The sequence below is a fragment of the Lagopus muta genome, chromosome 16 (assembly GCF_023343835.1).
Source record: "Lagopus muta isolate bLagMut1 chromosome 16, bLagMut1 primary, whole genome shotgun sequence".
NCBI classification, from domain to species: domain Eukaryota; kingdom Metazoa; phylum Chordata; class Aves; order Galliformes; family Phasianidae; genus Lagopus; species Lagopus muta.
Window position 1 is genome coordinate 4,270,344 of NC_064448.1, and position 27,438 is coordinate 4,297,781.

Genomic DNA, 27,438 nt, shown 5'->3' on the forward strand with positions numbered 1-27,438 from the left:
TTTTTTCAGAAGATCTTGTTGCTACATTTTTAAGTGATTTAGAAATAAGTAGTGGCTGCATGTCACAAAGTATCTTTTACCTGGTGACTGATATTAATTCTTTCTCCCACATATTGCAGTATTTATCTGGGCATCAGTGGTACAATCAGCAAGCTTCCCGAGCTGTTAACCAGGCTATTGGCAGGGTCATCAGGCATCGCCAGGACTATGGTGCTATCTTCCTATGTGATGACAGGTGAAACCTTGGCTCTAGAGCATAAACCTATATCAACATCTTTGTATCCCAACACATTTATTCGTATTTTCTAAGTGTGCTTGTGTTGCTGTTTGGAGAAGGCTACAATTAATAAGTAATTGAATGTGTAAGATAATTGCACTGCTTTGCAACAGTAATTTGTTACCAGCTTTGTTTTATATCTTGTCCATCTCTCATTTGAGAAATTGGCCACCAGAACTGCAGCTCTGGAGAAAAGACTGTAATGCTGAAGCAACAGGAATTTAGCTGATAGCCTTCAATGCTGAGGCCTGGCAGGGGAAGTTGGCCAACAATACTACTACATAGTTAAAGACTTCATGGTTGAATGATATGAATTGGGTGATGGCATAACACATGATAACAACAAAGCCCTTTTCTCCTGTGTGCAGTCTGTTGTATTTGCTGCACTATTTCACTCTTTCATTGTCTTTCTGTTCCTCCCTTGTCCTAGCATTTCTTTAGTTCATTTAGGCCATCTGGCAAATAATTATTTCCTTTTCTATTCCTACATAGATTCACAACTGATAATGTCAGAGGCAAGCTGCCTTCGTGGGTCCGCCCTTACGTGAACGTTTATGACAACTTTGGGCATGCAGTCAGAAGTGTTTCAGTCTTCTTCCGTGTTGCTCAAGAAATTGCAAGTATCTTTTAGAAGCAAACAGACTAAAAATGTTTTTTTTAATAGTAATAGAAATGCTAAGATGTGAGAGATGTGAAGGAGTCACTTCTAAGCAACCTTTCTTTTGGGGCATCATTGGAAGCTTTGTGGAAAAGGAAGCGTATGTGAGTGAGCTGTGACAGGATGTGTTGTCTCTGCACAACTCATTAGGTTAGATCACAAAAAAAACTTCCTTTTCCAGTCACTCCTAAACAAACAGCGTCTCCACTGGATGGCACACAAATACAGAAACTGATGTTAGTATCAAAAAACTTCCTGGCCCTCTGGGAGGGGTTATGCACAACAAAAAAAATGAGTCAAACCCTTAAATGTAGATCTAAGCTGACTGATGTAAAGAGTGAGACAGACCCAGAAGTTATTATGCTTCATGACTGGGTCATCTTTAATAACATGATGTTTCTCTTTGCATTAAGAAGCTCTTTTTCTCAGTAGCAGTTGCTTGATATAAAAATAAATCCTTGGCTTTGTAATGTGCTGGAGAAAGGCGTAGCAAGAAATGGGCTGAGAGCCAGAATGGGAAATTCCTTTTCTTCCAAATGGAGACTAGGACTAAAATAAACATAGCAGACTTGAATAATTTCCTGGAAGATACTTTGACCAAATATGAGTTGTTCAAAATCATAAGTTTCAGACTTTTGGATGACATGATGATCCTTTCTGATGATAAATAGGAGTTTTATCGTAAATAGGAACCTCAACCCAGTGTGCTTTGCCAGAAGGAGTTGATGTGCAGGAGTACTGTTAGGAAGCAATTGTTCTTAAACAGTGGTGTGTGCCTTTTCTGTTCTAAGAGTCATTTAGTGCTAAGCCTGCTTGCTGCACTTCATCTGTATGTGTCAACTTCTAGTTATTTGATCCTGTCATCAAAAGCACAAAAATGCAGAACACTTAACTTGCTGTTAGGAGTTTTTGGGACAAATGTGATGTCTTCAGGCCATTGGCAGGATTTCTGGTTGCAGAGGAAGTGGAGTGGAAGAGTAGCTTTTGCCAACTGTAACGTTTTGTAACCTGCTTGCAGATGCCCCTGCCTGCTGCACAGTGCCCTTCTGGCTCTGCTGTTAGCCTGAGTGAAAATGATGGGGAACCTTCTACTTCATCTGAGCAGATCCTCTCCCTGCAGAAAGCCAAAATTTTGGATGACCACGTTCCCAGTCTGAAGAGGAAAAGGATGGGTAGGTTGATGTCCTCACAGATACATTTTCTGTTGTTGTTTTAAGATAAAGCAGGAAAGACAGAGTAAGGGATTGGATACTGGGATAGGGGGGGAAAAATGCAAAGGGCTCAAAGAACAATGTTGAAGTTTGATCAGAAAGGACATAGCTTGGTGCTAGGAAATTAGAGTACCAATTGCAACTACAGAACAAAGGTGTGGCATGAGAATGTCTCCTGCAGGGAAGTTAGTGGAATATCATTCTTCAAAAATCAAAAGCTGTAAATAAAAACTCTGTTCTGACTAGCACTGGCTTTCGTATGTCCTTCTTCCATTCTTTAGTTGGATGAAGTTAGTTAGTCCTACATGGTGATCTGGGTAAGAAAACAGAAAGAGGGTGTTGGCCTTCAAAGAAAACAGTATTTTAAAGTTTGTGGTTAGCTAATGCAAAATAATGAAATATTTCTCACATCAGAGATTCTTTCAGAACATTCCAGCCTGTTTTGCTTCGTTTCTGAGCTGCACAATGAAGTGTGTTTATAAACTGATTCCAAAGAAGCTATGACTAAGTGTGAGACTGAGTCTGAGGATGAGACTTCACTTGAAGTCTAAGCCAGTCTGACTGCAGGTTGTTTTTTATAAAGAGGTTGTCTTGGCCACCTCCTTTTTCTCCCTCAATTTCCATCTGTGCATTTACATTGAATCCATCTATTGTGCTGCTGCAGAGCAATTCAGATGAGCTTGCTCAGCTGTTTACTTTTCATCCACATGAGTGGTGAATCCATCCTGAAGGATGGGTTGGAATACATGACTGAAGTGAAGGTAGAGGGGAAAAAGCTTAATTATGTAACTCTTTCAGTGTAAGCTTTTGATGGCACTTCCTAGCTGTAACAGCAAGCTACACTTGTAATCCTAACTTTGACTACCAGCTTCTTACTACTTGTGTGCATTTTTGATTTGTAGCTAAAGATGCTTAGATTCTCAAAACAATTACTTTTCTTGGTAAACAGCTCTATGTAACTCATTTTACAAGGTAGAGGAAATGTATTTCGAAGAGAGAGCCTTTTTGAAGTAGCAAGCACCACTGATGGATCCATATTCTTATATTTAAAAACAGTTGCACGTGGATTTTGAAGAGTGAGAATTTGTATTCTTGGTACATTGTGGTGGCTGTGTCTTATAGCTGCTAATACTGCGAGATCCTAGCATCTCTTATGTTCTCTTTAAGAAGTTTTCATTGTTTTTAATGAGTGAGTCCTTTAAGAGCAGGAGCTCATGTTTGTTTGCTTGTTTGTAGGGAAATCCATAAATTGTAGCATTCAAACACAGGCAACTGTGGCAGTAGAGGTTTCGTTTTCTGTTGATCCTAAGCCATTGTGATGTTAAATATGATATTCCTTTAGGAGACATTTGAGGAAAGTCCTGACTTAAATTTGTGCATCAAATTGTGATAACAGATGTTTGAGAGATGTTTTTGGGAATGTTTGAGCAAGGCAATTTTCTTCCTAAGTCATAGAAAGCAGCTCTGCAAGAGATGGAAGAGGAGATAAAACAACAGGTCTTTGTTGTCCGTCTTTGTGGATTGCTAAGTCAGATTTTGAGGCATTGCTAAGTCAAAGAAAATGCAAGAGAAAGCACAAAAATGTTAATTTGTTATCTGCCTTGTGCAGCAATGCCAGTAAATGGAGGTGGAGCATCCAGGCTCTGCACAGAATATGAGCAAGAGATGATCTCACCTAGAAGACAATGTGTTGGGCTTCTGGATGCGTTGGAGCGCAGTGAGAAGAACAGCAAAGAGGTGGAGGAAGATGATGGTTTGCCAGGGGAGGAAAAGGTAATGACGATGCTGCAGCAAAGTAATAAGTAAACATTGTTGGCTCTGAAGCAAAATGAGTTTGGCCTTGATTTTGTAGCACCAGTTCAGCCCTCTTGAGGAAAAACTAATTGCACTAGAATCTGCAGATGCTCACAGTTAAGTTTAACAAAGAGATTCCTTGCCACATGCAATTAGATAAGCAGTGTGTACATACTTGGACTGTTCTTCATAACTGCTGCCCATGTAGGTTCTGGAAGCTAACTGCAGGCTGGAGAGCAAAGAGCTCTTTAAAAAAAGAAAAAAGTGAGGCTTGACTGATGATTAGACTCCAGGAAACATCTAGAACAACTTAGCTAAGCAGTTTGTTAGGGGAATGTGCTTAAGGGAACGTGTGAGTGTGTAAGGAATATCCAAGGAGTATTTAAAAAGCTGTAAGGGATATCAGTGGGAATAGATTTGTGACAGATGGAATGTATGAGCTTGAAGAAACAGAGAATGTTTTGCCTGTGTGTAGCTGATGAGAAATGAGCTCCATCATCCATGGGCTCTTTAGTCATGGCATGGTAAGGACATCTGAGCTCATTCTTTGGAAAGCCCAGCACATCTGGGGCTTTGTCACCCTGGGAACAGTGTCCTGTTACACAGCTGCACTGCTTTTGGTCTAGCTTGGGATTTCCTCAAGTCAAGTAAGCTGGTGGCCTTGATGACTTGACAGTGAGTCAGCTCGTGTCCATCTTCCTGTACAGTGTTACTATTTGCTTGTGGCTTGCAGAAGGCTGTGGTCATCCTGTGCTGCACCAGAAGTGGCAGTGAGATGTAGCTGAACTCTGGCTCCTTCAGAAGCACTGCACAAGTTGAACGTTGCACTCTTTACTGACCACTGCATTTGGACTGCTTGTACAGTCTGTGTGCTTTCAGAGCTGTACTCACCATCCATCATGGGAGCTGTATTATTCTTCTTATCTTCTGTCAAAGTTACACAGTACCCCTGCACCCTGCATGTTGAAATTAAGCTGCTGTCATTCTGAATTGATTTTATTAGGCTGAAAATTTCTCTCTAAGGAAGCAAATCTTTGTCATCTCAAATAAAAAAATCAAAATACAAGGCATAGTATCTCAGTCCACTGAAAGAATGACTTGAGTTTGTTTTTTCCTTGTGAGGAATACTTTGTGGAGGCCTTATCTCTTCTCCATCATGCTATTAAACATTTTGCTCATAGGCAGTCTGGGATTAGAATGCATAGGTATCTCTGGACCTTCTTCTGACTTACTGCAATGTATCATGCACGTTCGACTTGCAGCTTGTATTCCAGTTGTTCATTCTGTTACATGACACTTAAGGAGAATATATTTAAATGGACACTTCTATTGGTCAGATATGTCTGGAATTCACTCTCCTTGCAGTGTTATGAGTGCACTGAAGGCTCTATTTCTGACTATCAGCAGCTGACAAATCTACTGGCCTGGTGCTTAGTTTGTTTTTTTATTGCTTAATGTGTGATTAATTCAGTTTGTCTCTGAAGCTTTATGATCTGAACAAACATTTAGAAGCCACAGTGGAGTACAGGTTGTTCACTGGTTCTTCTCAGAAATTAAACCATGCTATTCTGAAAATGGACTGATAGTCACATACTCATTAAGAAATTCTTTATTGGGCAAGAGCAAAGAAATAAATCACTTGAAGTACCTGCTTTCCCAACAGGTGTGTAGAAATCAGTGGGCAATATGGGCCTATCCCACTGCTTCATCTGTTACTCAGACGAATGCTTGCAGTGTGGTTGATACTGACTTATGCTAGTGTTGGAGGCTGCTGTTAAGCAACCTGTTGCTTATGGCCATGCACTTGGCTTTTGGAGCTTTGTGCCTGCCAGTGTTCCCACTCACAGTTGTACAAGAGCAACCGTTACTGGAAATGGGGAACACAAGAGAACCTGTTGAACCACAGGAGTTTCTAATACTGTCTCCTCCCCTCTGACCTGATATTCCCTATGAGGCTGCTTGGGCTTCTCAATATCCCAGGAGAAGTTGTGACAGTTTCTTCAGTGAGAAGCACTTGAGGCATGAAAGCGAGGGCTGTGTGAGACATCAGTTCCACACCTGTGTACCCCCCAGGCCTACTCTGAAACAGTTAGCTGTAAGCCTAGCTTTGCTTCATCAGGAATCTGCTCTGATTTCCTCTGCTTGGTTCTGTCTTTCTGAAATGTGCAGTAGATCATTGCTTTCCAGAAGGAGGTAAGTGCCATAGTTCCCTTTGCAATAATTTAGGTTGCTTTGTTTCACTTTGAGTGGTGTCACAAGCTGGATTAACAAGCTTTACTACTGGAAAAATGGCTAAATTAAGTAGATTACAACTTTGAAAAGCATTTTGGAGCGCTTTTTGTTTATTTTTAATTAATCTTTGTAGGCACAACGTCTGTCAACGCTTTCCCTTCAGTATGAGAAGAGGTTAACAGATGAGCAGAAAGGAGGAAGGAAGAAAATAAAGCTGGTCAGCAATCCAGTACGTGTTTTCTTGTGTCTCTGTCACCCTTTTGATATGTAGAATGCTGTAATTTGAATTGAAAACTTCCAGGCAGGCAGATGACTGACGTGGACTGATGCTGATGCCAAAACAAATGTAGTTTTTTTTCTAAATTATAAATATTCATGAGTGCCCATCTGAAATCTGTTTCTGACATGCTCTTTCTCAGATTTAGGCATCGCAAGTCCAGTCAAGCACAAAGGTTCAGGTGGAGTTAGGTGCAAAGCATTGTTCTTTGATTGTAACTACATTGCTAACATCACCTCTCATTATTGACCCTGTGTGTTTTGTTCTTTCTCTATTGGTAGTAGAGCCTCAAATAATATAACTGACCTGCTTGGTTTGGGTCAGTGATGACATTGATGTGCATCCTGTTAGCAGTTGTGCCTTTTTGTTGTGTTGTCTCCTAAGAGGGTGGAGGAAAACATGGTAAAAATCCTAATGCAGCTTATTGCCTGGGAGCTGTGATGAATTCATGGGGATCCCAAGTGATTGTGGGTGCCAGTAGTCATTGAAGATGCTGTCCAGCTGGGTTCTGTCTCTGCCAGAGTCTGCCAGTCACTTGGCATCCAGAACTAATAGAGTAGTCACGGATCCTGATGTGCTGGTATCCAAGGTGTGAGGAAGGGAACAGGTTTATTGCAGAAGGTTGTATTTACAGTTTGTTATGATGAATCAGCCTGGCCCTGAAAGTTGCAGCTGGTCTCATTTCTCTTAATAAGCCTTATTCTAAGGATAGAATTGTGAAATGAAACTTGGCTACCTTCTCTAGGAGGTGCTCCTCTGAAGCAGTCAGTTTTGTCAGCAGAGAAGATGAATATCATTGCTTTTCTTTCACAGGAGAGCAGATACAGATGTTAGGAACAATGTTTTAGGAATAGATAAGATAATCATCTGGGGAAATTAATAGTATACTTATGCCTCAGAAGATTGCCCTATGACTTGAAAATGCGTGACAAGGGTCATAGTTACACATGTTGAAACTGAGTAAGAACATTGTGATCTGCACTTTCGTAAAGGAGGGTTCATTCTGAATCGTTTTCCAGTTCCTGCTGCTTGTGATTATGGAGCATAAATGTTTCCCAAAACTAGAGAGTAGTCTAGATATTCTGTGTTAGAGGAACTGAAATACATGACCACCTTCCATCCTTTGAATGTGGATATTTGCTTTTCTTGTGTTGCTGCATTTATTACAAGAGTCACACATTATGTGACAGCATTGCAGTGTTCTGTGTGCAGTCCAAGTCACTACTCTGTGTTTAAAGATACCTTCTGCCTCCTGAAAGTCTCAAATGTTTGAGGAATGCTGCAGAACTGTAAATGTGAACTTCATCTCATCAGGATAGCTCCTCTCCTCATCCTGTCTACTGAAAAACCTTCCTGTCTTCTCAGCTGGCCAACAAGGCAGCAGACCCAACGGAGCCAAAGAAGGCCCGAGCGACCTTATACATTGCAACAGTGAAGAAGACCCTAAGCCAGCAAAACTACAATCTCTTCTCTGAGGCTCTTCAGCGCTACAGGAGCACGGCTGACTTCAACACTATGTTGGCTCAAATGAGTTCCCTTTTTACAGAGGATGAAGCAAAGCATGTCTTGTTGCGAGGTACGATGAGTTCCCTGCTGTGTTTATACGACATGACTCTGTGTTTTAGATGGACCCTGTTTCACGAGGGCAGGAGAATCTGAAGATGTCACTGGTTGTTTATTGTGCGTATGAGCAGAGGGGCAGATTTTTCTGTCACTTCTTTTGTCTGCCAAAAATAAAAGCATAGTTATGCAATTGACAACATGAGTAAGGCTATATGCAAGGCTAAGGAGTGGGAATAAGAGCACTTGGGAATAATAGCCGCAATCTCTTTCCCAATTTGCCTTGCTTGCTCTACAAATAAGAGAACACTAGATTGCCACATTCAGCTAATTGGCAACGTGTAGCTTTCAGGCTTCGTGTGCCTGCAGCTTTAGAAGTTCATTTGACTTGCAGTGAGGTTTAGGTTTTGGTCCGTAGGCATTTTACACTGAAGTGAGATGATGTGTAAATTGCTTCCTGTTTACAGTGGAAAAATCACAGTTATTAGCTCCAGCTTTGCTGGCAGATTGCTCTGTAACTTCACTCAGTGTTGTTCTGAAGTGTACTTACGTAAATTCTAAAGAACAACATTTGGGCTTTAAGCTATTTAACTGCACTAACCCGGAAGTCCTGCCATCATAAATTTCTGTAGCATTTTTTACATGTTGTGGACTGATTTTTGTTTCTCTTGTTTGATTGATTTATCCTTCTTCCCTTTCTCTAATGAAAGAATTTTACCAGTTTGTTCGACCTCACCATAAGAAACAGTTTGATGAAGCATGTTGCAATCTGACTGGGGTGGGCTGTGGATACAAACCTGAGCACAGCCTCCTGCTGGAAGAGAGAGAAGGACTGGCAAAGAAAATAGGTGAGGAACTTTAGAGTTTGTCTGATCATAGAGCAAGATGAAGTGTGTGAAAATGCAAGGGTGAAAAGCAAATTTGACTCACAATGAAGCTCCATCTGTGCATTGCTTGGCCCTCCTGCCCGCCATGCCACAAGCATGCACAGATGCCTGCACTTTGGCTGCTGCATTGGTAGTAATGGTGCCATCCTCTTTTCGAAAGGATGCTTTACTGATGTTTGTACCTCAAACCTAATCAGTGGATTTCAAAACTGTGTGCATTCCTCTGGCTGCTTTGCTACCCCCAAAGTGCCACAAGAACTGTGAACAGCTGGTGCAGTCTTTGAAATCCTGGAGCAGTAAGATGCTAAAGGAGCAGGGTGTTGGTTCATCCCCTCAAAACAAAGAAATACGTCTACTTCAGGTGTTTTCATCATGGGGTGACAAGGTTTGCAATACATCATTCTGCTTTCATTCTTCCTTCACTGCTAACAAACTGGTTTGCTTTAATAGAAGAAAAAGAGAGTCGGCAGAAAACAACCTGCTCAGAGAACTCATGCACTCAGCTGAATGCTGGGCTCCACTTGAACCAGGGAGGATTTCACTTGACAACAGGACAGACCAGTGCAGGTATGCTTCGTGTTAAGTAAAATCACAGTCCTAAGGTATTGCATGTTATGTTTTGTTTGTAAATCTTTGTAAATTCTCCCAAGGGGAACCAGTGTCTCCTGTATTCACCTGGCACAGTGGACCAGCAGCAGCTCACTGTAGGTAGGAGTGAGGGTAGCTGAGAATTTTCAGCAAGGATTGTACAGCACAAACACCAGTCAGTCACATAGCAAGGTGGAAATGAAAGGAGCCAACTAAAGACAGAAGTTTGCACTGGATGTTGACCTGTGCCTCTCAGTGAGGGAGAGGGTGAGTTGACAAGGCTGCTGCGTGTCCTGTTTGCCCAGGGTTTGTGAACAGGAGATGTTTGGGGAATGTAATTTTAGATGGTCAGATTGAATTTAGGTATAAAGCAAAATGCAGTTCCTGTTTTGTTATGAGGATTGCATACAATCCTAGTGTGGGCAGTGTGTTTTCTGCAGAAACAGGGACCAGTAAACACATTCTCACAATTACACATTATCTCTACCTGTGTCCTTCTAATCTCCTACTGTCCAGTATTTAGCCTTGCAGTCAAAGGCTCAGTGCTGTTGTGATTACTGATCTTCCTGAGAACAGCTGGGAATTTTCTGTGTTTCTTACAAGGAAATTAGTTGGGCAGCTTAGATGTCTGTCTTAAGAGGGTAAAGAATAGTCAGGCTAATCCTTTCTTCTTAAATACAAAAAATAAAATAGAAAGCCAACGATTCCTGGAAGGCTTTGAAAGCTTTTCATCTGTGAGGCCACGTTATTTCTTTTGTTGAATTTCCTGGTTTTATTTTGGATTTTAAGAACCCTGGCATGAAATAATCTTTGGTAATTTTATTCCCCGAGATCTGTGAGACTGATCTGCACAGCAGTTTGTTTCTGTTCAAAGCAATTAAGAACATAACAGGAATAAATGTATGTAGCATTCCTGTGACTCACTCCCTGGGTAGGGTCTGCTCCTGTGAGAAGCTGCCAAAGAGAAAACTCACACCCATCTTTTTCCCCTTTCCCGAAGTTGAAGTCAGTCCATCTTTTAGAAGCTCATTATCTCTGTGAAGGATAAAGATTTAAATACTAAAACATGTGGTTGGTTAATTTAAATCAGCTTATTACGTGTTTTACCTGCGTTTACATACCTCTAATATGCAAAACATGCTTCTAATATGCTAAAACCTGCCAGCAACAAGACACTGACATTTTGAAAAGAAGCCCATTTGGAGTTTAGCAAGATGTTCTTAGCTATACCTGTCTTCTCTGGTGCTGTCTCACTGCACCATCTATCTAGTTGTTTATTTTGGGTGGGTTAGTCCCTTTTGGCTTTTTGCTTTCCCATTGGGGGTGAAAAAGGACACCCCCTTCTGGTATAAGAAAAAGAAATATCTTTAAAATTGCACTCAGGTTTACTTGCTTGTGTATCAGGCTGTGTAGTTGGGTAAGCCATCTATTTATAATGCTTGTGCTCTTTTAAAGGATAGCACGAAACCTGATTTGCTGCTGACCTCTGTGCACAGTCACTTCTGTGTTACCTATTTCTCATTCCTCAGTGACCATCTCCCACGTTGCTCCATTTCAGAGGTTTTAAACTCCCAGAGGTGCTGATGAGGTTCCCCCAAATTAATTTGCTCAGTTGGCATTGCCAGGAGCACCAAAGTCATGTCTGAGCAGAGCGTGTGGCTGCAAGCTGCAGTGGTTTGAAGTGGTTTAGGAACCCCTCTCTGAAGGAGGAGAAATGAGCACAGAGGACTGCTCATCTGTATCCTTTGCCTCTCAGGGGACAACACCAGTCAAGCTGTGAGTAAAGACATGAAAAATGCCTCAGGCTCAAGGAGAGATCAGCACCAGGTCCTCAGGGTGACCTACCTCAATGATGTGAAAAAGGCTTTGAAGGAAAGCGCCTACAGCCGCTTCCACGAGGCGCTGCTGGCTTACAAGAGGACGGATGACTACGATGCTATGATACCAGTGGTGGCAGCCCTCACCACGGAGAGGCCAGAAGACTTTCATCTCCTGCAAAGTAAGGGTGGTTTTAAAGCCTTTTTTAATCGGTTGAGAAAAATATGTCGGTGCTGTGATCCCGTGTGAAGAACAACCTTTCCCTGCTCAGTAGTTAGCTTACAAATTCTCCACTGCTGGGAGCATTGCTAAACATCCCCTCTTCCATCTTTTACTCTGGCAAACCAGATAAGTGGAGTAGCAGGAATGCTGTAGTAAGTGAACACTATTCAGAGAGCAAAAAAAGTCTGAGGTTGAAAGGTTACCTCTGTTCAGTTGGGAACTCGTCAAGGAAAAAAAAAAAATTGAGTAAAATTCAGTAATTCCAGTCTAAAACTGATTTCAGTCAGCTGAGTTCATTACTTTTTTTTCCTTCCTCAATTATGTTACAAGTAGTTGTTCTTAAACAAGGCAGTGCTGACTGTTGCACTTGCAGAATGTTGCTCTCCTGACTGTTGCAGGTCTCATGGCCAGCTATAGCAGTGCTAAGTTCTTAGTTCCCAGTAAGCTGAGATTGTTGTTGGTGTTAAATACTCATCTGTCTTCTAGCAAGGAAAACTTGGTGATGATTAAACACAGCAAAAAGCCTGAAGATACTCTGAGGACTATGGATGATTTTGCTCATCTTCCAGAGAATTACCTCCCTCCAGAATAACCACTCTTTCACAGTCAGCCATTTACTGCCCTATGCATTCACTGCCTTTCCTTTGGCAGGGTTTGCCATGTTTGTGCGGCCGCATCACAAGGAGCAGTTCAGGCAGGTGTGTAAAGATCTGACTGGAGCAGTTGGTGCTGATGAACAGAAACAGCAGATGCAGAATGAAAAAGGTGCTGCAACTCTGGAGAGGTGGTTGACTAAAAGAGCAAACTGCCCTAATGAAGGTGAGGAGGAGTGTTTCTCTGAAGCTTAGGCTCCTGTTGAGTGTTAAGATAAGCAGTGTTGGACAGCTTTGGCTGTGGTGTGTAATGATATGTAAAGGAAGGTCAAAGCAATTGGCCACCTCCAAGTCATGTTAAAAAAAAACACCAACAAAACAAGCATAGGCTGGAAGGCAGTGGGAGATGGGAAGCATGAGGAAACAAGGAGAAAATCCATTATAGGGCCAACTGTGAAATGTGTTATGACTGAAGGTGGAATTTTTTGCACCTAGGAGGGGCAAGAGCGAATCAGGATCCTCTGTCTAAGAATAGTTCACCATGGAACTATTTCACCACAAAGAGCCTCTTTCAGTAATAATGTTGTGTGTGAAGTACCAGAAACTTCAGGGGTCAAAAGAAGTTATTCAAATTCTTTTGTTCTTGTATAATGAGAACTTACTGAACTTGCTGTGAATTGTGTTTTTGCATTTTACTGTGTCGTGTGCTATTGTTTTCATGGTCAGATGGAGATGTTCCTAAGAGTGAGGTTCCAGAAAGAAATGGGGGAGAGACTTCTTCCTCGTGCCTCAGCCAGAAATGCAAACTTGAATTACCAAAGGCTGAAGTATCTAAAGAAATGAGTCACGTGAGAGCACCCACAGCTCCTGGAGTTGTGCCCAGCTTACCACTGGAGTTGGATCCAGAGTTTGGTAGGTATAGGTGAGCTTTGTAGATGTGGTTCTGTTATTTGCAGGAATAAGCAAATGTAGAACTGAGGATTATGCTGGTGCTCTGTTAAATTGTGGTTGTTTCCTGCCTGTATTTGCACAGGTGCAATAATGTGTAGTATGGATTGCAGAGTAGAGTTTATACTGCTACCTGCATCTGTTCCATCCAAGTACTTCATTATCTTTATCACAGTGATGTAATAGTTTCCTGGGAACAGATTTTTCTCAACAACTTCCTTGTAAAGCAAGGATGTAAATTCTCATTCTAAACGGGAATTTGAAGCACCAAGAAATCTAGTTGAGGTCATATGAAAAGTAATACAACAGGGCCCTGTGTTGCATTAAGGTAAAAGAATTTTATAGAAGTCGTGGTCACTGGTTTCTAGATTGCAGTGGTGGAAGTGTGTATGCATGAGAACTTCACAGGTGGTCAATGGAACTTAGTAATTTCCTTTCTCTCTCTTCCTCTCTCCCCCTCTGCACTGTAGGAAGATACCAATGTCCTAACTGCAAATCTGAGGATGATGTACCCTTAAAATGCCCACTGTGCATCTTCACTTGCTGCAAAACATGTTGGGAACGGTTCTTAAAGGTTACCTTGTTTATTAGTTTCACTATTTCCTGAAACTGATAGGGATTTCTGTGCTTTTCAGGAGAACCATGTGAACGGCCCTGGAAATCAAATTCTTCTATTGACAGAGAGAAAATCCAACACTCATGTTTAAGTTTATCACTTGAACGTTTCCTCTGCTATCTTTATTTTCCATGTTCTGGAGTGTGACTGAAAGCAGAACTCTTCTCAGCTTCCTTCAAATGCTTTCCTCTCTAACAAGAGGGAATTATTTCAAACCAAAAGAGGGGAGATTTAGATTGCATAAAAGGAAAAAGTTCTTTACGGTAAGAGCAGGGAAGCAGTAGCACAGGCTGCCCAGAGGTGAGGTGGGTGCCCCATCCCTGCAGGCACTCGGGTCAGGCTGGGGGGCTGTGGGCACTGATGGAGCCATGGGTGCCCCTGCTCACTGCAGAGGGTTGGATCAGGTGGCCTTTAAGGGTCCCTTCCAACCCAAGTCGTTCTGTGGTATTAAAGAGTGAATCCAAGAATTACTAGCATGCATTTATAATCTGTACTGTAATTTATAAGCTGTCTGTTGAATAGAATGAGACCCCTGGGGAGCTTGTTGGTTAGGCAGGCATTTTATGACCCCATTCTTAGAAATAAGGGACATTGTTGCATTGCCTCAGCCCATAAAAATCTTGTACACGCCTGGGGAAGAACTCGTTCCTTTTGCCAGTAAGACATAGCTTGCAATTATGGTTATGTCAGCTTAGGAATTGGCCCAACTGTGAAGAGCTGTGGTATATTAAGCAATTAGTACCATTGTGCTGTGGTATTCATCTTGGGGAATTTGGTGATTCTGAGGTCTGGTTTTCTTGTCAGTCCTCATATTGACGTGCATTTTGATAGCTCATAGGTAAATCCCAGAACTTGCTCAGCTTCAGCTTTCTTTAATCACCCTTTAGTGATTGCACACCTTTGAGGCTGGAAATTAACGTGAGTAAACCATAGGAGTACGATAGCAGACATAGTGAGTCAGAGTAAAGGTGCATCCAATCCAGCATCCTGTCTCTGACAACAGCCAAAAAATTATGGCTGGAGGAGAATATGTGAATGTGGCACATTCCTGTGAATGTTCTCACAAACCTGAAGCCATTTGCAGGACAGGAACTCCTGTGGCCTTTTGTCATTCGTGTCCTATAGCAGGCACTTCCACAACTTGGTCACATGTTACGTGAAGAACTGTCTCCTTTCTTTGCTGTCATTTTGACCTGTTTCTTGGTAGTTCATTTCAATGTCCTGCTTGTTTAAAAGGGACAAACACAAAGTCCTCAAAACTCACTGTGAACATCCTGTCCTTCAGAAGTGCACCTTTGGAGCTTTGGTCTTTCTGCATGCATCAATAGTTGGATCCATCTGTCTCCTCTGTAGACAACTTAAATCAAGATCTGTATTTCTAAGGATCTCTTTTTTGCTCTCAACAACAAGCTGTTATGTAGGGGATGTAAGAAGCATCTTCTCATTAGCTGCCTGTTTGTTCTGTAGTCATGCACCCCTCAAAGTTCAGTGTGAGCATTGTTCTTTGCCCTTTGTATAGAGCATGAAGCTCTTGTCACTTTCTCACTTGTGACACATCCTTCTAGTGATGCATGGCTCTCAGAGTACAGCAATGCTATTGACAAGGCAGATATTCAGCTGTTTTGGGTATTGCTTCAGGACTGCAGGAAGACTTCTCCAGGTGATGGGACAGAAGCGTGTTTCCTGCTCTTCATACAGAAGCAAGGGAAAGATGTCTTGCTGGAGAGCACGGGTTTGCAAACAAGCTGTCTGCAAATATCCCACGTTCCTCTATAACCAACCTCAGAGGAACCACCAGCTGATGCTTCCACCCCAATGCAGTCCCTGCTCTGGTTCATGCTGTGGGCATTTCCCCCCGCTGATGGCAGTAGCTGTTGTCTGAGCTCTCATCAGATGGCATCAGGGGTTTGTTGCTACTGATGAGGTTGGCTTTGAAGACTCATCTAGGCCAAGTTACTCACACTGTATTTCTTCAGTTCAAATTCAGCTCGGTGTATGCTGTCCTACTTGACTAACAAGTGACTAACAGCCTTGTTAAAGACTCAATGACTTCAGGTTTGCAAATTGTGTCCCTTCCAATTTCTTGTGTTGCTGAAACAGCTTCGTTCTGCAGAGAGTCTGAATAATATTGGAATGTGTCTGAAACTTTTGGAAGAGCAGTCAGAATTCCCTGCAGCTGTGTGATATTAGAGAGATCAGTGCTGGGTGAGGTGAGGGCTGCCCATGTGTGGGAAGGCGTTGCATGGAGCACACTTATGTATGCTGCCTTTGGTTGTAGTTTTCTGTGCAGAGGTCCATTGCTCTTTTCAGTATTTAAATACCTTGTTCCTTCGTGCTCTTCTTGTAGGCATTCCAGAGAAACTGGAAGTTGTTCTCTGTGCTATTTAGATGTACTGTGGGGGAATTTAAGTTTCACAATTATATGTTACACTTAAAATGTGAGGAGTTACTTGACAAAGCAGTGTGTACAGGGAGGTAAAATGAGTTTCTTCTCTCCCTCCATTTAGAGTATTTTCTAGCATTGAAATACAGTGCCCTAACCTACTTTACAGTCCATGCTTTGTGTTACAACAGTAACATACAAGGGAAGGTCATAGGCAGGGTTTCCTAAACGTAAGTCGAGAAGCATCCTGAAACCTGGGTTGAGAAACAAGTGCATCACGTGCCACCTTCTGCTGGATACCTGGGAAGGTGTGTGGTGGGATGAAGAAATGAATGTGCTCTGTACCTCTGGAGGAATCCTGGTCCTGGCCACGTGTGCCACTGATTTCCTGCTGTGCCCACTTCCTTCTCGTCTGTGCCTGAGGATGTTCACAGAACTCCTTGGTGACCTTACAGCACTTTGCCAACCAGCACTTCTGTACTTCACAGCAGCTCTTGCAAGTTCTTGAATCGTGTTCTGTTTCCTCGTTCCTTCCTCTTCTAGGTGTGCCAGAGCTGTAAGTGTGAGACAACTGCTCTGAAACTTGTTGCTACTTCACCAAGCAGCCTTTTTGCTTTCCTCTATGCGTTGCTAGCAGTTAAAGCAGTGGTTGCATGCTAACTCCACATCTAAAAACAGCAGGCAAGGTATCTTAAGAGCAATGAAATGAAAGCGTTGGTTATATTTCATATCAGACCATTGCAAACTTGGAAGAGAAAGTTTATATGTAATCAATATGTTTTCTTCATCTGTTTTTATAGATGAAGAAGTGCCCAGAATGCTGCTGTGACGTGAAGAAGAAGCGCTTGGTTCGAGCTTATTTCTGGTAATGGTCTCACTGCCAGAAAGGCAAGAAAGGCAAGTGCTCTGTGTCAGCAGAAATCAGGCTGCTGTGCTCCGACCTGAGCTGACAGGAAGCAGGAGGAAGGTTCTTCTAAAGATCTCTGGTCCTTGATGCTGGTGAAAACATGGCTGTGCACCAAAAGGTGTCATTTTGTTGTGCGAATCAATTGAGTGTGAAGGGTCAGGTGTGCACTGCTGGCAGAAGACAAAGCAGCATTGTCCTCTGTTGGGATGAAGATGGTGAATTTATTTACTGTGTCCTGTGGATTTGATATTGACTTAGGGCCTAATTGCATATCCTGGAAGAGGCTGTCATCACCTGGCCCTTCAGGTAATATCCATTCCTGGAAAAACCCTACAACAGTTACATGTTGGAGTGGAGCTGGCTGTGTTACCAGGCCAGACACAGCCCTGCAGGCCCCTCAGTGTTCTTGGAGGAGCAGTTCATGTTCTTGTGGTGTTCGGTAGCTGTTGTCTCCAATAGCAGAAGATACCAAAAGGAGGGCTTTCCTTCAAACAAAATCAAGTGGTTGGACAGTGAGCAGAGATGCTGCCCAGTGCCTGCTGTGCACCCCAGTGTCATCCACAGAGCAGGGATTTTTGGAAGTGTGCTTCTCAGGAGGCTTTGTATTTTGCCCAGCACTGGCATTCCTATTGTCAGTGTTATTTGATGGTTGTCTTCCAAGAAGAAGGATCTAATTGATTCCAATCTTTAAAATAAATGAAGTGGAATGGATTAATTAAAAAAAAAAAGCTGCTCAATACTTCCACTGTCTGTAAGTAGTGGGAATAAGGAGGTAACTTAAATCAGTTCTAAGTCATCAGTCGTGTCTCTTAACTGAACCATAAATAAAAACATTTTTATGTATCGGTTGGGCTGTATTTTCTTTTGCCAGATACAGAAACAAGAGCTGGAGTGGCAGTGGGCCTGGTAGGAGTGTGTGGAGAGTTCTGTGCTGTGGGGTTTTTGGCATTGGAATATTTATGATCCTTTGCTCGTTTCTGTCCTTTATTCTTAATGGTAAATTAATGGCAAATTCTTACCATTTGCTGATTGGTTCTGAGGTTCCTGTGGTGACATTGACACTTCTATTTGTGTTCAGAATCTTCTAGGAGAATATATTTAATAATTTCGTTGTTTGATCCTTTGGTAACCCACAGGATTTCTATATTTGATTTCTGTAAGTATGGTGAAAATGAAAAGATTTGGAGGAATGGTGTCAAGAAGGCACTGATGTTAAACTCCTGTCCTGTAAAAGGATTTTGTTCTTAACAGGTGTAACAAAAGCTGTTGTATTATGGGAGTAAAAACCCCAAATGCTCTCTGGCAAAGCAAAGCACCCAGCACTGCTGTGTTGCCCTGCAGCTTTGGGGCCATCTGGTTTCTCCTCAAGGCACAACCCAACCTGCACAGCTGGACCATCCCCGTTCTGGATTCGCAGTTTAAGGAGGCAGGAAGCCCTGTGTGAGTGAAGCTGGCAGCAGCCAGAAGCGATTTGCTGATGGTTCAGCCCCTGTGGAGAGCTGCAGCTTGCTGCTGGTGCCACTGGGGGGAAACCACAGCACGGGAAAGGGAGCGGTGGTCACCGAAGTGCTTGATCAGAACGTGGTGCAGTCGTTACCTTTCTTCCCACAGTCAGAATAGATTCCCAGCTGTTTCTTTTCCCCACCACCGGGGGGTTGGTTTCGTTTTGGAGACCGCTTCTATCCAGAAATGCTGCGGTGTTACTGAGATGGGGCTGTGTTAAAACTTCAGTGCCTCCAAACAGAGTCCTGTGTTCCTTCTCTTGCATTTGATCAGCAGAATCATCTTGGTGAAGGTTCACTGTCTGTGCCTGGACTTAAAGGACCACATTGACACACTCTGAGCTGCACCTGCGCTCCCAGCGATGGATCTGCTGTTTGTAGGTGGAATCGGGTTGGAGTCAACCTGGGTTTGTTGCTGCTTTCTTGTGGTCCCTGCCCATGGCTCCCCAGCACAAGGCTGCCTCCAGCACTGCAGGGCAGCAGCAGCAGGAACTGCTTCAGGATGTGCCCCCAAGAAATGAGAGCAACCTTCAGTCATCTTGGAATGAGCTGGGTTTACAAGAAGAGGCAGAGAAAACACAGCTTAGGAAGCCCAGAAAGTGAAAACAAGACTGCTTTCTGAAATATTCACGTTGATGCATCTGGTGAGAGGAACTGGCTGTTCCTGGAAAGGAAAACCTATCATAGGCACTCCTGTTGGGTTTTGGGAAGCAAAGTGACATGGGAGTTAAACCATCACGAAGGAGGCAGTTCAATGTGCAACTCATTGCCTGTGCCTTGTGGTGCTGTGACTGTAGAGCTGCCTTCAGTTCTGCTGTGTGTCACTGGAATATTTCTGCCCACGTACACTCTTCATCATAAATAAAACAACTCAGAAGAGACCAAACAAAGCAACCCTATCAGGAAAGAGGTGAAGTGACTACTTTTGGTGCTGATAAGTGATGACTGATAGCAAGGGGTTTCTCTGCTTTACAGACTTCTCTCTGAATAGCACTGAGACACCTCATTTTGCAGTGGTTATGAAAAGCAATGCTTCTGGGCACCCTGAAGCTCTCGAAAGTTGGAGATGATGGGAAAGTGGAACCGACCCCCTGGGGCTGTGGTGCTTCGTTCCCTGAAGCATCTGCTCAGGTCAGGAGGTCAGGGGTGAGTGGAGCTGCTGCCTTCAGCAGCACTGAGCCCGTCCTTGGAGGTTCACTGGTCAAGTAAAGGAACAGATGGAAGGAGGGTAAATAGAGGTGCTTGATTTGCTGGCTTTGTCCCCATTGCAGAAAGACATTGCCCAGAGGAGCCCTTTCAGTCCTCCCGACATGGTATTTCCCTCTTTACGAGCATTAATCTGAGCTGGTTTTGTTCTAAAGTCAGAGCAGAGAGCCCTGGTAGTGCTGCAGAGTGGTGTGATGTGAACTGGCACTTCCTGCATCCATGGCACCGCTCATCCCCAGCAGGGCACAGGGGCTCCTGGTGTTCCATCACCACGTGATTCAGTGTCATGCAGGCTCCTCCATCCGGAGAGGTGCGTGCAGCTGCTGGTAGCACAGCAAAGGCATTAACAGAGGGCATTCAGGTGGGTTTTCCCTCAATTACAGAACCCTGAGGTCCAGAGCAGAACAAAACAGCCTTTCAGACTGCTTTGAGTAACCATTACTTGGCAGATGCTGCAGTGTTGACCCTTCATGGCATCAACACCTCACGGGTTTGCAAAAGTTATGATCTGATTTCTATTGCATGTCCTTGGACAAGTCAAGATGTGTCAGCACAGAGGTGCTGCGTGTCCCAGCCCTGGCACTCAGCTCTGCGTCCCACCTACAAGGATGTGGCTCTTGGCTGGGACTGGTGCTGCTGGAAGGAGCCTGAGGATCCTACAGGACATCAGGATTTGCTGCTTTTCCTGGGTGGTGAATTAGAAGTTTGGTTTGAGGACTTGGGAAGCATTCAGCCCTTGTAGGATCCTTAAGGTTATTAGGAATGGATCCAGTGAGGTTCACCACCCGGATAGGAGCTCAGATGCAGTGACCAGGAGGTGAGTTGGGGCAGTTTGGTGTCCCTCTGCCGAGCGTGAATTCCGGTGTTGCAGAAGGTGAGTGCTCTGTGTGGGGAATTCTCTGCAATGATTTGCAAACTCATTTGGCTGAGCAAAGCCTCCACGTCCTCTGACCCCCTGCACTGTGACTCACCTTTATGTTAACAGCAACTTCACATTTGTTTTTTTTTTTGGAGCACGGTGTTTATGATACTGGTTTGGCTGCTGCTGGGTGTCTCTTTGGAGAGCTTCTGTGGGTATCCAGTGCTGCTTCCTCCCGTGGGGCTGCTGGATTGGGGTTGCTATGGGGCACGAGTCTGTGCCCCCCCTCTCCCCATGCATGCACCTGATCTGGATGCAGCACACGTCACCGTGCACGGTGTCTGTGTACAAATGTATTTGCAAACTGAGCACTGAGAGGTGCTGCCTCCCGTGCACAAAGCCACAGAAGGGTGTTAGCCCTGCAGAAGGCTCAGGGAGAGATGGGTGCAGTGCTTTCCCAGGTTCTCTGTGCTGGGATGGGATCTTATGGTGATGTGTTCACCTCCATCGGTTGGGGAGCTGAATGCCCCGATAGTTTGCTCATCTTTTGCCTCCCTGTTGCTCTCAGTCCCTTGTGGCTGTGCAGTTCCTCCCTGCCCTCCAGCACTGAGCCCATGGGGATGTCTGTAAGGTAGGGCTGAGCTCAGGATGGGGCTCCTACATGCGCCCCGAGGGAAGGGGATGCCTCTCTCCTTCTCCTCCACTCTGTCCTTGCCTTTAAGGAAGGCCACGGGCTCTCTAGGGCTCACCTTCGTTGTTAGCACTTCAGGCACAGCGTGGAGGTGTCCTTGAACTCGGCTTCAGAGAGAGCCCGAGTAGAGCAGGACAAAGTACACCCGTTCTGATGCTTTTAAGCAACAACGGCAGTGCTGCTGAATTCGCTCCTGGGTGGCTCTGTTGAGCAGCACTGCCGCTGCTCATCCTCGGTTCTGGGACTGCCAGCAGAGCATCTGCTGTCTGATGCTGCCGTGCTGCTGAGCGCTGCATCCACTGAACAGCGAGGTTCGGTGTCACGGCTGGAGCGGGGCAGGAGCTGCTGTGCTCGGAAAGGAGGGTGAAGCTGCGAGCCCGCTATGGGGATGCCCTACCCGAACACGGTGAGTGCAGCTGTGCGTCCCGCTGTTTGTCCAGCTATGAGTCTGGTTGTGAGCCTGACTGTCCAGCTGTGTCTGTGTTGGTGCAGCCGTCGTCACATCGGGACTGTGAGTGGCGGCACCGAATGCCCCTAGGGGGCTGCGGGACGAGGAGCGTTTGGGGGCTGTTCTCGGGAAGCTGTGAGCACTTAAAGCGAGGCCATCCCCCGGGGAATTCCCTGCTATTCCCCCGCTAGCCCCGGCTCAGCGCCCACGTATCCCTATATAACGCGCAGCCTCTACCTGCCGCTGTACTGAGGACAGGTAACCGCGCCGCAACGGAGCGGGGCCGGAGGGGTGCGGGGCTGCGGCGGGGCGGGGGGGGGACCGTTGCGCAAGAGGGGTCTTTCCATCTTAGGGCTATAAAGGGGCTGTGCGTGGCGCTCAGACCGGGACGGGGCCAACAGAGGACAGCTGGGAGACCCTGCCCTGCCCCGCCGCCCCCGGCTGTGTGCGGGGGAGCAGAGCTCACGGCAGCAGCCTCACCCCTCTCTGCATCTCTTTAAAGCTGAGCGGGAGCTGCCGCCGCACCGCGGAGCCGCTGCGAGGATCCGCCGCCCCCCGGAACCCCCACCGACGACGCCGCCGCGCCTCGTAGCCCCGCGGCGATGCTGCTCTGCCCCGATCCGACCGTCTGGCGGCCGCCCAAGGTGGGTTCCTACCGTCCGGGGGCTGTTTGAGGAGGGGGTGGGAGGAGAAAGAAAGTTCCGGGGTTCTCAGCCTCGGAGTGGAGGAATGTCGGGTTCCTACGGAGCGCTCTTTGCTCGTTTGGAGAAGTTCTCTCCCGCTGCGCTGCCGCTGCATCACCCCGACAATGGAGAACCTCCGAAGCGGAGGAGAACGTGCTGGGCTACCGGCAGTACGACTGTAGGGGCTGTGGGGTTGTTGGGATGGACACTGTGCCACCCCCCGTATGGTGAGTGCGGGCAGAGGGGGCTGCAGCGGGACCTCATCGCACAGCTGGGGTTGAGAGCATCAGGTGGGAGAGCAATCGAGGGAGCTGCATGCAGGAGAACTCCTCGCATCAGCGGTGTCGAACGGGAGCAGCAAGGCAGTGCAGCAGCCGAGCTGGTTGCTCTTTCCCTTGTAAGAGCTGTTTGCTTCCCTACAGCCGGCGTTTGCTCCTCTTCTCCTGCTGCTGGCAGAGCTGGGCTGCAGCTCCCCACCCACGTACCAGTGGAGAGATGCTGGGACCAAGGAGAAGGTCACCTGCCAGCAGTGCCCGCCGGGGACATTCGTGGCACAGCACTGCACCAGGGACAGCCCGACGGTGTGCTCACCCTGCCCCGACCTGCACTACACGCACTACTGGAACTACCTGGAGAAATGCCTCTACTGCAACGTCATCTGCGGGGAGCGGCAGGTGGAGGTGCAGCAGTGCAATGCCACCCACAACAGAGCGTGTCAGTGCCAGGAGGGCTTCTATGCCGAGTTGGAGTTCTGTGTGCAGCACTCCGTGTGCCCACCGGGTTCCGGAGTCGTGAAGTTGGGTGCGTAGTTCTGCTATTGCCCAAAGCTGCTCACCCCAATGGGGGGCGGCCATCTGCAGAATGGCTTTGGTTGGAAGGGGCCTTGAAGGTCGCAGGGTTTCGACAAGCTTTGTGCTGTTGGCTCGCTGTCCTCGCAGGCGAGCGGCCAAGGGGATGGAGGTGTGAATGCTGCTGGTGTGAGGGCAGGGCTGGGGAGCGTGGATAGCTCTGGGGCTCGGTTTTGTGGGATTTGTTGAGTCATTTGGATGGGCTCCACCTGAAACGTGAAATAGATCAATGGGAGAGGTTCCAAAACAGTAACGTCAGACTCGTTGTGATTCCTTCTAGGGGAGATTTGTGAGTCTGAGTCTCCTTTGAGTCACGATGGGCTTTAGGGAGTTATTTTTTTCCCCATCTTTTCCTGAATCACTCCTGGTCCTTTCATTGCCCTGTTTGCTTGGCTCTGTACTTTCTAAAAATGCTATTAGCATACAACAGGTGCGTGCTTCCCTCTCGTTCCCTGCTGAGTCACTGAGCTCTCTGTTAGGAAAGCACAGGTGATACAACACAGCAGCAGGGCAGCATCCACACCCCCTGCTTTGTGCTCAGAAGGCGCTTTGGGAATCCTTCAGCGTGTGTCATGGGAGGGCTGCAGGCTCAGGGCGAGATGGGGAAGGTTTCTTGCCCTCAGGTGATGCTTAAGGTTGAGTTCAGTGGCTCAGCTTTTCTGTGGGAGCGTTACAAAATGCGGCGATTCAGCATAAGGTGAGCTGAGTCTCCAAGAAACGTGGGGAACTTCATGGACTTACACACTGATTTATCTGGAGAGTGAGTTGTCGCTCTGAGGAGCCACGTGGGGCGTTGGGGAAGTGATACTGCTGTGATTTCCACTCAGCTGCTTACCAGCAGCGTCCTCTGCATGAAGCTGGGAGAGCTCTGGGCTCTGCAGGAAGGGCAGAGCTGAGCTTTGCATTCTCAGCCACTTTTACTTTCGCTTGGTTGAGGGCCTCCGCTCGTGCTGGGATCCAAGGGTTTCTTGGCAGCTGCTCACAGCCGATTCTGCTGCCCCACAAGGTGCCCCTTTAGTGAACAGCATCCCCTCCTTATGTCTGGAGCCCCATGGCTGTTGGGGAAGGGCTTGGTGGTGGCACGGCTGTGCGCTGCTGCTGGATGCCTGCTTACGGGTTCTCCCAGCAGCTCCTCCCCCAGCACACAGGTTGGGGTCGATGTCTAACGTCCCACATCTCCCCCCAGGTTCCCCCTTTGAGAACACGCAGTGCCACACCTGCCCGCGGGGCTCCTTCTCCTCTTCCAGCTCCAGCACCGAGCCGTGCCAGGTGCACCAGAACTGCACACAGCTGGGGAAGGAGACCAACGTGCCAGGAAACCAATACCATGACACCCTGTGCACCTCCTGCAGGGTGGGGGGCAGCAACAGCACGCGGGGACCAGGTGAGAGCCGAAACACAGGGTGAGAGCAGCATCGTGGTGTAAGCGTGAAACCAGGTCAGGCAGGCGGTAACAGCACAGAGCGATCCGTGCTGGGGCTGCAGGGCACAAGAAGTGCTTCCTCTCCTTCCCTCCCTGCCCTGGGGTCAGATTTTAAGCAAGCACAGCAACCAGGTGTGGGGCAGATGTGCTCGCAGTGGGGCTTTTGCTGAGAGAGATGCCAGCACGTGAGGCGGCTGCTGCAGCCTTTGCCCAAAACCAGATGCTGGCCATGTGGCACAGGAGCTGCTGTGTTTCCCAGAAAGCTTTTATTGTAATCCAGACCTTATTTTGTGCGTGTGGAGTGGAGTAAGAACGTAAAGGTCAGCACAGCCTCAGTGTGATGTGGATTTTGGCCTGGAAAACATGGGGGCATGGAAAGGTCTGAGCACAGAGTGCCACGTGTCAATGTGATGACACAAAGCACAGCACTGGCCTCCAGCTCTTGCACATCTGATACACAGTGATGTATTCCCTCCCCAACACTAAATTTTGGGAGCTCTTTAATGAGCCATCTTGGGGTCTACTCTAAAACTCTGTGTCTGTGGCTGGTCCTGTCCCCAGATGTTAAATTCTGCATGGGGAAAATAGGAACCTTTAGGAAAAGCAGAGCGTGTGCATACTGCATGCAGCTCCATCTGAGTTCTCCTCCCAGCTTCGTGGCATGGAGGGGCATGGGGAAGGTAGATTTGCTATTTTTGAGGTGAAGGGAACTGTTCAGAGTTACCTCCACACGTGGTGTTTGTGGGGTCTTCTCCTTGGAGATCTCCAAACCCACCTGGACATGGGGCTGGGCTCCGGCTCGGGTGACCTTTCTGTGCTCAGGGGGGACCAGAGGGACCCAGAGGTATCTCCAACCCCAACCATCCTTAGATGTGGGGATTCCAGGGTTCTGATGTTCAGAGCGCTGCTCTCAGCACTGACCTCCGGGTGCTTTTCTCCCCCAGCTCCAGTGGACGAGGACTGCGAGCAAGCTTTGATCGACTTTGTGGCGTACCAAAACATCCCCCTGCGGAAGCTGAAGCGCTTGCAGCAGATCCTGGAGCGCACGCCCAGGAAGCAGGCCCAGGAAACCAAGGCAGTGGCTCAGGAGAAGCTGCGGGCTGTGCTCACACACCGCAAGCAGGAGAACTCAGCTGTCATCACGGAGCTGCTGGCTGCGCTCCGGGCCACCAAGCTGACCTCCATAGAGAAGAAGGTGCGGGAGCGCTTTCTCTCGTAGTGGGAACACAGAATGGACTCTTAGGGTTGCTTTTTTTCTTTTCTTTCTTTTTTTTTTTTTTATACCATGGTTCCATTAATTTATTAATGTTTCAAAAACGAACTGGAAAGGCAGTGTGGATGAGTGCTGCGTTGTGCCGTGCGTTGGGTGCTCCTCCAGTGTGCCAGGAGCATCTGCAATCCGTCAGCAAAGCACCTCCAGCAGCTCACTGCAGGCTTGAGCCTGGCTTGGTTCTGAGCTCTGTGAGTTTGGGTTTGGGGTGTAGCTGGGTTGATGAGGCCTTTGGAGACGTGGGTATGGGTGGTGATGGGTCAACAGTTGGACTGGATGGGCTTGGAGGTCTCTTCTAACCTTAGAGATGATGTGATTCTGGGATTCATTTGCTCTTGGCACGCTAAGAAAGGAGAGGATTGCCTGAGACAGGCTGTGGGGAAGATGTCCCTAAAGTCTGAGGTCCTGTTGGCTTTCAATTTATTTCTGAGCTACCTGATTTTATACCGTGTGAGTTGTTTTCTAAAGAAAGAAACCCAAGAGGTTATTTTATTACACGATCCTGTTCCCGCTGTCCTTTCCTGATCTCACTGGGGAGAGGTGGAGCTGGGGGTCCCCCTGCCTTCTGCAGGCGCTGCTCATCCTGATGCCTGCTTTGCACGTCCCAGAAGGGAACGTGGCATCAGCCACTGACAAAGGGGAACTGTGCACACAGAACAGCAAAGCAGCACTGCACACAAGGTGACCGTCCCAGCACGTCCCTTAGCTCAGCTGTGTCACTGCTGGCTCTGTCCCCATGCGCGCTGCCAGCAGCCATTGCTGCCCATCCACACCTCACTTCCCACAGAGCTTATTTTCAGTCACTTGTGGAAGTCACCAGGGTGCCCCAGCTGAGCACTGTGCAGCCTGTGGCAGGGATGAATCAAAGCTTGTTTCTTCTGCCTTGGATGAGTTTGGCTTTTTTAGGGCTCTTTTTGCTGAGTCGTTTCCAGGAAGAGCCTGGGCTTTGAAGTAGGATGTTTTCCCCCCAGCAAGTTGTTCAGAGCACGCTGAAACGCACGCTGATAGCAGCTCCTGCTCTGCCCACATGTACCAGTGTGGATCAATTGGGTTTGATGGCCTCATAGGGTCACTTCCAGCCTAAATGATGCTATGATTAGAGAGCTGGTAGCCACACTTTGGGATGCTGGTCTGGCTGGTGGTTCCTCCATACAGAGAGGGTTTTTTTTCCCCATGAACAGAGACCTTTACCTTTCTGGGGTGTGAGCCCTGCTGAACGGCTGCCTCCCCCTCCCCTCAGGGTGTTGGGATGCCCTGTGTTGTTTTTTTCTGCCCATGAGACAAAATGTGGGGTTCCAAGTGAGCCCAGGTCTGAGCAGGCAGTGGTTAAGGCTGGTCACAAAGCCAGATGTATTGGTGCTCAGCCAGATGTGTCCACGCTCAGCCCTGCTGCTCTCAGCTCCATGTGGGCACGCAGAGAGCTGTGCAGGAGCAAGGTCAGTGATGCACCTGGGCTGTGTGGTACAGAGCAACCGAGCTGGAGCAGAGCCCAGGAACACTTCCTGCAGCTGGATGTTGGTGCTGTAGGGCTGTTTGG

The 27,438-nt window shown here is 46.7% G+C and overlaps 2 protein-coding genes across 6 annotated transcripts in view; both read left to right on the forward strand.

Moving 5' to 3' along the window:
* RTEL1 (regulator of telomere elongation helicase 1) overlaps window positions 1-17,814 on the forward strand; it is a 37,274-nt gene extending 19,460 nt beyond the window's left edge. The window contains exons 24-37 of one of the 5 annotated variants that reach the window (XM_048962887.1): window positions 120-235; window positions 770-893; window positions 1,954-2,107; window positions 3,756-3,919; window positions 6,306-6,401; window positions 7,815-8,025; window positions 8,720-8,857; window positions 9,347-9,463; window positions 11,241-11,483; window positions 12,176-12,343; window positions 12,844-13,029; window positions 13,536-13,639; window positions 16,608-16,750; window positions 16,865-17,814. In XM_048962887.1, coding sequence (XP_048818844.1) covers window positions 120-235; window positions 770-893; window positions 1,954-2,107; window positions 3,756-3,919; window positions 6,306-6,401; window positions 7,815-8,025; window positions 8,720-8,857; window positions 9,347-9,463; window positions 11,241-11,483; window positions 12,176-12,343; window positions 12,844-13,029; window positions 13,536-13,639; window positions 16,608-16,724 — 1,938 coding nt within the window. In that variant the 3' untranslated portion in view covers window positions 16,725-16,750; window positions 16,865-17,814. Of the gene's footprint in view, window positions 1-119; window positions 236-769; window positions 894-1,953; window positions 2,108-3,755; window positions 3,920-6,305; window positions 6,402-7,814; window positions 8,026-8,719; window positions 8,858-9,346; window positions 9,464-11,240; window positions 11,484-12,175; window positions 12,344-12,843; window positions 13,030-13,535; window positions 13,640-16,607; window positions 16,751-16,864 lie in introns of those variants that run through there. The other 4 variants (XM_048962888.1, XM_048962889.1, XM_048962890.1 and 1 more) reach the window with 4 other exon arrangements.
* A 3,584-nt stretch (window positions 17,815-21,398) lies between these two features.
* Window positions 21,399-26,730, forward strand: TNFRSF6B (TNF receptor superfamily member 6b). The gene is made up of 5 exons (XM_048962892.1): window positions 21,399-21,635; window positions 22,180-22,321; window positions 22,783-23,161; window positions 24,395-24,592; window positions 25,576-26,730. Exons 2-5 carry the CDS (start codon window positions 22,280-22,282, stop codon window positions 25,848-25,850), a joined length of 894 nt encoding a protein of 297 aa, XP_048818849.1. The 5' UTR covers window positions 21,399-21,635; window positions 22,180-22,279; the 3' UTR covers window positions 25,851-26,730.
* Window positions 26,731-27,438: the final 708 nt, after the last annotated feature.

Excerpts from the sequence above, each read along its gene's own strand:
- TNFRSF6B (XM_048962892.1), top strand. The coding sequence starts at position 22,280 with ATGCTGCTCTGCCCCGATCCGACCGTCTGGCGGCCGCCCAAG. Across the intron at positions 23,162-24,394 it reads TTCCGGAGTCGTGAAGTTGG|GTTCCCCCTTTGAGAACACG; the intron begins GTGCGTAGTTCT and ends ATCTCCCCCCAG. Across the intron at positions 24,593-25,575 it reads CAACAGCACGCGGGGACCAG|CTCCAGTGGACGAGGACTGC; the intron begins GTGAGAGCCGAA and ends TTTCTCCCCCAG.